Below are 10,834 nucleotides of genomic sequence, written 5' to 3' on the forward strand. Positions count from 1 at the left end.
AATGCGCTAAAAACTGCGTTGTAACACATCCATGCGACAACATTTCTTCTCGCTTCGAGTCACCGACATGTGGAACACCCTCCCTGACAGCATCGATCATTGACGCTCCGAGTATGAAAGCCTTCAAGAACAGACTAGACAAAGCTATGCAGGAACATATGTTCATCTTGAAATGCGTAGCACCTTACGGACCTTGCAATAAGTCCAGCAGCTATGTAAATCAATCGTCAGTTGACAGTTAGGGAAAGATCGGGCTCAAAAGGACGGATCCCTTGTGAATCAAGTCACGAAAAGTACAAGAATCGGCAACAGGCCATGGGCCTATTTCTTTAGTGCCGACGCTTATATTCTATTCTATCAGTACGGGCTTTTCGAGGTAGTAAAACTAGACAGGCTCATGCACACGTATATCAGAAGAAGGCTAATTATTAAAGGATTGCGTGACAGACGTGCCGTGACTCTCGAGCATGGCGTCGCGATCACAATGTATTTCACGCTTAATGCTACTTATGTTACCTCGGTACAATATCAACGTTTTGCAGATTTAACAGGAATGTAAATTCTTTAATTGAAGAGTGAAGCTTAATCTTGCTACAACCATTTTACGTCACAAAGAAAAATTAAGATTGTACGTTTTTTGTTGCTCCTCTAGTCAAAACACAAGTGGACAAATCATGCCGACTACTTCGGAACAAGCCCTCGTTGATCGCTTACCATGGCATAGGAAGCATCAACCTGGTGAATACACCAGGTTCAGAGGATGACGTTTATATTAACCCTCTACCGCACGACATGAGTAACTGGAACAATATTGTCACGCGCCTACTTCCCAAAAGGGATACGATGTTAGTGAGCGCAAAATGACTTGCACTGATGGTTGCCGCCACGTACACCTTTAAAATGTTCTCTGTTGCGTACAAACGGCCTCAGGTTGCTAAACTTAATAGCTTAAGCATTATTTAAGTTGAAAGTTATGTTCCTGGAGAGAGACACACGACGGTAGAGGGTAAATAGCAAGTAAGAAGCTGGGAGCTACGTCATAACCTGACATTTTACGTCACGTCGTATACTTATTTGAAAAAAATTTAGTATTCTAATCCGATACTGATGGGTTATAATATTTTTCCTTAACGACGCATCAGACACAATTGTCCTCGTCATATTTGAGCACGATTGCCAGGCAGTACATGACCCCATGATACGCATCGGTCGCACGTCTGCTGAGTTGCAATACCTCATTCTCCACGTGGGCATCAGTTACTGTGATGACAATAACCTCCATCATTCATGATACAGTATCAATGCTTGATGCACGTAAATGCAGTACGTAGGCTGGTTCTTATGCTCCCACCACAGCGACATTCCGCTGAGCGCCTGATCACTTGTAGTTTTTTCCATGTTGCGGCAATTATCTCAAATATCAATGAATAATACCATGTAACATGCGCAATAAAATGTAATAATTCTTCTCCTGTGTCCACCGCCCACATGCCATGTCCTCACGTTCCTCTAGTGGGGCTTGATCAAGTTTTAGAAACCACTGTTGTTAGCACCTTGATACTCTTTTAAATAATGGGATATCGAAACAAATAACGTTAGTTAGTTAGTTTAGTGACCCTATGATTACTAGCGCTTCAGCTGATAAGCTATCTCGCGCCGAATGTCACGTTGGGCATTATGGGCTAAGAACATATTGCATCACATGTATTCAGCGTTGACCAGATCATATACAGTCGAACATGTTTATTGCTCTCAGGTACTCTACGAGGCGGTCAACATTATAGCTACCGTGTTCTGGTTGGGCCAAAATACTTTTTAGGTGCGTGTCGGGGTCGTTTTGGCTTAGATGGGGGAAAAATTGCCGTCGGGCCACACCAAATGATGGGCACTCACAGAGGACGTGGATTATGGTCTGGGGCACTAAGCAATCCATGCAATAAGGTGCAGGCGTGCGTTCCATGAGATGGCCATGGGTGATTCTAGTGTGTCCAATGCGGAGGCGGGTGAGGCATACCTCCACCCGGCGCACGCGGTGCNGGCGAGGGATGTACTCTCTCACGGAGCATCGGTGCCACCCAATCTTTACCTCAGTAGGGAGCTTGCATGTTGCAAATGTGAGTACATATAATGGTAGGTCCACTAGGGCTCCATGCATCTTCTTTTTCATTTGATAGATCGATTTAACCTTATAGTGACTAAGATGCTCTTGCAAATTTTCAACAGTATACTTGGGCTCATTGCGGTAATAAATAGTTCCTTTGGTTTCATTTAGTGTACCGTGTGGCTCTACGGTGACAGAACAACCTGCCAGTGTCTTGATGTTAAGTATTGAGTCGCTCTGAGTTCTGTTTTGTATTTCTACTATGAGTGCTCCGTCTCGGGTCTCGTGCACATTTTTTGGCTCACTGCCCAGAGAATGGACTAGTTGCCGGTTGGCCTGGACTACGTCAATGGCAGCCAGGTTCTCACCAGTCGTCGATGCGACGCGGAAGAAATGAGGGTAGTCTTGGATGCGGGCTTCTAGGGTTGGCTGCATTTGCTTCCATGTCCCTTGGTGTCTAGATTTCTTGTTTTGTCCGGCTCTGCCAGGCCCAGGGGCCTGGGGGCGTGGGACAAATGGCTCCAGCGTCGAGATTAACGTGGAGGTAGGTGAGGTCAAGGTTGGTTCCGTAGTGAGGGTCCGGGTCGTTTCCGTTGTCGGGGTATCAGGTACGAGAGGCGCATTCAAAGAGGTCATTTTCCAGGTCCGGGTTGTTTGGTTCGTCCGACGCGCTGAGCAGGCACCCGTGTATCTGCCTCCAACAAGGGGATCCCTGGTGTCAAGCACACGTAGTCTTGACGGGAACACTCGTACGCTCGGATGTAGCTTTGGTTGTCGTGGGCGCAGCAGGTTGTGCGCTTGACTAACGTTGCAAGACGGGCGCCACTCCATCTGCGCGGTGTTTAAGCAGCCCCCCGCCTGCCCAGGAGTCCCGCAGCTAACCCTTGCCACGCATGACTATTGAAGCTAGCGGGTCGGGTCTAGGTCCCCGCCAGGGTTCGTCAATCCAGCGAAAGAAACAAATAACGATTTAACTTTCTTTATGAAGATGAAAAATGTGTAAACCAATGGTTTCAATTCATACAGTGGTTATATTCTCTTTTAACTTAAATGCCACATTTCAAGAAATATTCATTTCCTATTACTCCACAAATAACATACTTAATAAATATTCAATACTTACGGTGCAAAGCAATACACTTAATCACGACCAGAAATTGACCAAACAAAGCAGACCACGCAGTATAGCTTCGTCGAAACCACATTTCACGTGAGATAATAACAATGTATGAGCGACTTTAACATGTGCTGGACCCCATATGCAGCGTGTGTCCGGAAAGTATAACACTCAACGCCATACTTGTCAAATTAACAGTAAAATTCTACAAAGAAAGAAATTACTCATAGAATACAGTCATGCAGCAAAAACCGAACGGTCGGTAACACGATAACCTAGTGATAAATAAAATCAATCTACAAGATTTTAGCAAAAAATGTATTCATATCAGTTTTGAAGTAAAATTTGAAAGTGAAACAGAAATTTAGAACATGATTATGAATGATTTTTTTAACATAGTTTGTGCCACACCATTAAAACGGAAAAAAAATCACAATTCCTTCAGAAAACGAGACAGCACGCAAAAAAAATTAGTGGGAATAAATGAGAAAGCGCGACAAAAACACAAATAAATGCGAGTATTTTAAACTATTATCAATAATGTTGATGATTGGAGGTCAAAGATTGGCAGAAGAGCTAAGTCAATTCTTTTAATTTTGAAAACAACTGCAAACACGTGCTCGCGAAGCTCAGAGTGCAACGACTGTCATCGGATAATACGGAACGGACAAAAAGATCACAAATGACCAAATTAAACAACTTTAAGGCACAAGGAGAGAAGCTTCTTTCACTGATGAACGGCTCTCATGATGCTTCTCTGTACTTACAAGCTCATTAACTGGGGCTTAAGATTGTGATCGGTTACGGCCATCAAAATTGAGGGATAGCCGAATGATGAAAAAATTCTATTTTTAAGAAAATAATTATTGCACTAATCGAACGAGATTATGCCTTCAATAGCATAATTACAGACAGGCGACAATGCACTGAAAAGCCGAGTAAAATATAATAATAAAGACATGCATACCAATACCATAAATGATATTTTCACCTCCAAGGTACAAAAATTGAGCTGAATTTCAATAAACAAAACAGGCGATAACGTCTATCTAAGAAAAAATTGAATTCAACAATACGTGGAATATATACTATAATATTGCTTGGAAGCCTTCCTCAAGAATTGCTGTAGCAATAAATAATCGAACGCTTTCGCTTATTCAAGCGGTTACGGCAGTATAAAAAAACATCAATGCACAACAAAAGACAAAGATCATAAATTATGAAAACCATGAATGGAATACATCATTTTCTATGAAACACGTTGAACTTCAATATAATTGCAGACAAGTGGGGAAAAACTGGAAAACTTTCGTCAACAATTAATGTACACATAAAGATTCTTAAACTTCAACAAATTTTCAGATTCATTTAATAATTTTAATTGATGCTCTTACGAACCTTTCTTGACAGGAGATGTAACTAATTATTAAATCTACGTGGACATATTCCCAGCATAACTATTGATTAGGTTTCGTAGAGAAATAACTGATGAAACAGATAAACTTCATACGATTATACTGGATTTAAAAGGAATAATCGTGTAGAATAAGCAAAAGCTTGATGTCACTCTCTCAAATGTTCAGTAAAACTCTAGTAACAACACATGGGTTCTGCACATATACGAACACATCAAGGAATGAATCTAGACATCTCAGCCAATTTTGAAATGTCTGCAGAAATTCCACTTCATGATATATGATATTCGAAATGCTACGAAGCCCAACTGTGATCACAACTCTTCTTTGAAACCAGAACATATTTTGGACTTCGACCAACAAAATTCTTTTTGGGATTTCTCAAGATCAAACTCTTGCTGGGGCTGGCTGCTAAAATGCTCAACTATATCATCCTCGTGATCCTCAACGATGCTTTCACAATGGAACTCGAGACTCTTGTTGAGGTCGGGGTCCTGGATCATCTCGTACTCGCTGAAGCGAGGGTTCATCTGCCCATCTTTACCCACAATGGGGATAACTTCGACACGACCCGTCTCCTTGTGCTTGGCCTGCGCGTAGTCTTTGAACGAGCCACACACGGTCTCCATCAGCTCTGTCATGTGAGCCTGGAATTAAATCAATTAGTAACAAGGTGCAAGCAGCCTAGTGATTAAAATGGAATTCACCAAACGTAGCTTATCCAACGAGACTCATAACGCTGCCATATTCGTCATCTGTATACCAAAGGTAATTGTCTATGTTTTTCGTGTGTGGATAAGCACATCAGTTGGCAAAAGTTATCAAAAATACACTTCTTGTGGTCTGGTTTTGAGGATAGAAACAAAAAAATAATGTTTTGAATGAGCTAGTGATAAAGATTACATATGTTCAACTTTAATGTACAAGTTGAATATTTGTACCTAATTTTCCTAAGAGAACTATTAATGATACAATTTAGAGCTCAACAATTAAAACCTACCACTGAACAATTCTATCATTAAGATAATAAGGAACAAAATGCAACATCCAAACCTCAAATTTTAGATATAATAGTTCCATGTAGTAGCTATTGATTTCCCTGCTAACTATTTTGACAACATTAAGGAACACATAGAATTCCAACACTGATTTATTCTAAATAAATGTTTGAAAGCACTGAGAAGGAAGTAGTTTTGATTGCTCAAGGTTCACAATGAATGTGTACTTTTAAATGAAAAGCTAGACAAGCTAAACTTGAGGGAGCTACAGGGCCTCTGAGGGAGCTACAAACCTCTGATCCAGCGTAGATCCTGCTGGTCGTCTGCTGATCTCCATTGGATGCGATGCGATACGATCCAACTTCAATCTTACGTCGTGGATCCACCTAAATAAGCATGGAATGTAATAAAAATCAATCATCTACATCAATCATTTTAGTGAAGTCAAAAAAATCTCTAGGTACACCCCTGAAGGTGTTAGGAGAATATCTGAAATGAAAAACAGAGTCATTTGAGGAAAAACCAAATAGTTATTTTGGAATCCTAATGCTATGGCACTAAATATATTTTTTTCTTTGTATTAGGAAACATGCCGTAAAATGCAATTAATATTTTAGAGGACACCAGATCCAAAATAAAGATTTCATAATTTATAATAACAACTCAGACTTTCAATGGAAAATTTACCTGGCTTATCTGATAATGAACTTCATTCACCAGACTCTGACACACAGCACATTTGACAACCTGGAATGATAATAGCATATTAGTGCCTCAATAATTAGAAATCATTCCATTTAATAATGGAACATTCTAACCTTAATACAGGAGGTATATTGGCATTCATTCACATATTTTCCTAGAAGAATTGATGGTGGGAGAATTTGGTAGAAGAATTTATGAGATCTAGGAAAGAAAAACAGACTTGGACAAGAATAATTAACCTAACGAGATGAATTTTGTTTGTTCTGGAATCTTAGAATATCATCTTAATGAGGAATATTATAAAAAGAGGAATGCAGAAACATTAAGATGAAACTAATATATTGCCAACATATGGGACATTGCTACAGTGGGGGGGGGGGGAAATAAATATTCGTACACTTGAAAAATCGTATTTTAATGTATGTAAGTACACAAACTCAACAGGAAAAGTAATTTAAATTATGTATAGAGACGCATAGTATTCAAAAATACTATCAAAAGAATGAGCTGAATAAAGGGTATTCAACCAAGTATTAAATTAAAATAATGCGGATTTATTGTTTTGTACGAATACTTTTTTCACCCGAAAAGTGAACATGTTGCATTGTTTTTTGTTGCATTGAGATTTAATTTCTTTTGATAGTATTTTTGAATACTATGCGTCTCTATACATAATTTAAATCACTTTTCCTGTTAAGTTTGGGTACTTACATACATTAAAATACGATTTTTCAAGGTACGAATATTTATTTCCCCCCACTGTATATCTTTAAGCTAAATAACTTTCTTTACCATAACTAAATAACTTAATATTAAAAAAAAACCAAGTTTAAAATAATTGAAATGACAAGATTTTGAATTTTTTACCAGAATGTGAACCAACAAGAAAATTTGTAAAGAATGAAATGCATATTCATGATTTATGGACTACCTTTGACTTGGGCAGATCAGATGAGGTGGATGAAGAAACCATCAACAGAAGACCTATTAAAAATTGCAGCTTCACACTCAAGGCCATGACAGTGATGCTGATGCAGCTCTTGTTTCAGAAAGCTTCAATGGGCTGGGATGATCAACTGCAAATGAAAAAGTTGGAAATAATAATTTTATTAACTAAATAAGTATCTATATATCCCAATATATGTACAAATAATATTTAGGAAGCCTCAAATAGAAATAAAACTATCAAAAATCTAGAGCTGCTTCAAAGTTCGAATTATTATATGGTACGGTAATTGAATACAAGAAATCTAGCTACCAGTAAGCAGTAGCACAATAGAAAATACAATTGTAATTGATAGGCTATGATAGGGTGATCAAACCCTACAAATCCATTTGGAAAGTTGCCAATGAAATTGGTTCTTCTAAATTTTCATGAATGAAATTAAGCAAGGGCCTTTAAAATGGGTAAAACTTTCTGCAAGCATGGGCATATTTGTCTGATTCATACATAGCCTCAAAAGTGGCTTTGGCCTAAGGCGGGGGTCTTCAAACTATGGCCCGTGGTTAGGTTCCATCTGGCCCGACAAGGATATCTTGTAGTTCACAAGATTCAATATAATGTATACAAAAATCAAGAGTGGTATTTATTTCTGATTACACATGAATTAAAAATAGTAAATAGGCATGACCAGCCCATGACGGTTTCAAAAAGCTTGCTCTTGGCCCTTGGTGAAAAAAGTTTGGAGGCCCCTGGCCTGGCGTAACAGCCAATTCTCTAAAATGGCCAGCATGATCACATACAGATTTTAAATTAAATTTTGAATAAAATCAGGTAATTGGAAACAAACTGGACTCTTATCAGTATTATAGAAATAGATAACAAGGTCATAGAAATACATGAAATAATGAAATTGGCCAGATAAAAGGGTGTTTTTGTCCAATTCCCAGGTGGCTTCTGCTCAAATCTCAATTCAGCAGTTAGATCTGAATGCTAGTTACTGGTTCACTGTTCTAGTCTGTTCACAGTGTTCACTGTTCAGTATGGTTGATCTAAAAATACCATCCAAGTTTGAGAGAAAAGGTTCAACTTTCAAGTTTAAACTTCCAATTTTATGTTTTATAATGTAATATAAATATGATTATATGTGTTGTCATTGTGTTCATTAATGACCATTGCAAAATTACATCCCATCCTGCCTCAGACTGCCTAAGCCTGCCTGGTTGCTGGTTCTGCCAGAGCTGGTGTGGCAGGCTAGCACCACACACTGGTTTGAATAAGCATTAAAGGACTGATTTGAAAGTGAAAATTTCTGATGGTTTTAAACTTTTAATTTCTATGAAATTCCATCAGTCCCAGTCCCAGATTCCCAGCAAAGGCTGTTTTTGAATAAACTTCTTTTTTTTCTATTTAAAAACAAGAGAAACCTGTGAAATTATTTAAATATATTAATTGAAATAAGCTGAGAAAGTTAGTTTTTAGTTCATGTAAGAAGATACCGTCAAACGGGGTAAAAAGGTACGGGTGGGGTAAATCAGGATGCGCCTCCGACATTTCATAGAAATGTTGTAGCAGCTAAACTAATCAAAATATTGCAAAACTGAAAATAGTGGCATAAACTTAAACATTTTTACTATCTTTTGTATAAAGCTAGTCGAGAAATCTCTAAATATCTCTAAAAAAAATCTACTATCTCTAAAAAATCACCAAAAAAAAGTGTGAAAAGTGCGATTTTGGAAAAGTACCTCTGCAGCCATTTCCACACGGTGGGGCTAATTGGGACACCCACCCGGGCCACCTGCCACCCGGGGTACGTAATTAGGGACACCCTTAAAAATGCATTTACAGTAGAACCTCAGTTAGGAAAGGTTCTAGTTAACAAAAAACCTGATTACCAACAATGAATTTTGATTACATTTACCTTGCTCAGCAAAAAAAAAAAAATTCACTTGTCGAAAAATTAGTGCATCAACGGTACTTACAAAATTGTACATAGAATGCTATATATAGAATTGTGCACTAAGGCATCATAGAATGAAAAGTAATTGACCTAAACTATGATTTATTTCTCCAAAACATATGATGGTTGTTAGTTGTTACTAAAACATTATTTCATGTTTCAGGTATGTTTTTCACAATCTTTTTTGTTATAGTGAAATCACTTGACTCAATTAAAATTGTGCAAAATTACAAACCATCCTGTAAGCTTACAGATACAGAAGAAATGCTACATGGCTGCTGATACGAAGCTTGCAGTGGACAAGGTCGTTGTCAATGCTCAATGGCATGTCCATAGATACAGTAATATCACATTAATAATACGGTAATTAATGAATATGATAATATAATATCAATAAAGGAAAAACAAGTAAAAATCACAGAAAATGTTATTTATTTTACATCTACATCATCAAACGTTTTAAAATTAACTTTTATTGCAAATGTCCCGGATTACCCCACTTTGAGGGGTAAATCGGGACGGTTTTATTTTGCGTCTGGCACCTTGCAAATAGCATAGCTATGGAATTTTTTTGAAGATGCCATTGGATAGCCCTCGCAAAGAGCTAGATATAAAATGAGCCTAAACTTGTTTATGAAATGTTTCATGGTAAGAAGTTACCTATTAACAAAAAATGATCAAATCCATCCCATTTTACCCCGTTTGACAGAATATCTTTACTTTGGAGAGCGGCTTGACCGCTTGAGGCTAGTGAATTACATTATTACAACAGAACAGTCAACAGCAAAAGCGATTCAGCAATCATGTGTAGCCTAATTAATGTCAATCAGTTCAAGTATTAGCCTAAGATAGGTGACTAATGAGTAAGGTAAGGTTAGCTATAGGCTATAGTATAGCCTAGCAAACAAAGGCTACAGGCCTACATCATGTAAAATTTACATTGTAAATAATATATAATTAAATAATTTAATCACATCTCATACTCACGGACAGGAACCTATGAACAACTTAATTTTGGGTAAACCGAAATTGGTATTTGGTACGTCTGAATCTGACTAGTGCCGACTGCCGAGTGACTGGTGGTAGGAAGATAGTAACTCTTACAAATCCCGGGACCGCAAAAATTGATAATCAACATGTGTTATGACGTGTATGGTTGGCCGATAACGTCAACAAAGAGAACGTAAAAAATGTCATGCGAGCGTAAACTTCAATTTACTTCGCATAATAATTCATTTTACTTCTCATAATCTATTGAGAAACTAAAAATTACGAATTATAGGTAGTTTTCATGATGTGATGGTTTTTGTCAAATCATGTGGAGTTAATATCATTTTTAGGACGAATTTTTCATTTGAGTAGGCCGGTGTGGCCTGTCACCGATTCTTGTACTTTTAGTGACTTGTTTCCAACTCGCTTTCCAATTAACACTAAAAAGATTTGTATTGTATCCATTGAAAGCGTTTTTTCCTCCTGTAACGTGAGATTTTTCTCTATTTTCCTGTTTGCCTTAGTTGTGAAGATGCCACCTCGCAACGCCTGCAGTGTTCAAATTTGGGGGACTCGGTGAAGTGTGGACTGTGTACCTTCTTATATAA

General features: G+C 38.0%; 1 protein-coding gene across 1 annotated transcript; it reads right to left on the reverse strand.

Annotated features, from left to right (window-relative positions):
* Window positions 1-3,066: 3,066 nt before the first annotated feature.
* LOC108679232 (protein canopy homolog 2) lies at window positions 3,067-10,723 on the reverse strand. Its single transcript, XM_018167836.2, has 5 exons — window positions 10,224-10,723; window positions 7,268-7,412; window positions 6,319-6,378; window positions 5,925-6,017; window positions 3,067-5,280 (listed from the first exon to the last, which is right to left on the reverse strand). Exons 2-5 carry the CDS (start codon window positions 7,352-7,354, stop codon window positions 4,948-4,950), a joined length of 573 nt encoding a protein of 190 aa, XP_018023325.1. The 5' UTR covers window positions 7,355-7,412; window positions 10,224-10,723; the 3' UTR covers window positions 3,067-4,947.
* Between the last annotated feature and the right edge of the window lie 111 nt (window positions 10,724-10,834).

The sequence above is a fragment of the Hyalella azteca genome, unplaced genomic scaffold (genome assembly GCF_000764305.2).
Source record: "Hyalella azteca isolate HAZT.00-mixed unplaced genomic scaffold, Hazt_2.0.2 contig7133, whole genome shotgun sequence".
NCBI classification, from domain to species: Eukaryota; Metazoa; Arthropoda; class Malacostraca; order Amphipoda; family Hyalellidae; genus Hyalella; species Hyalella azteca.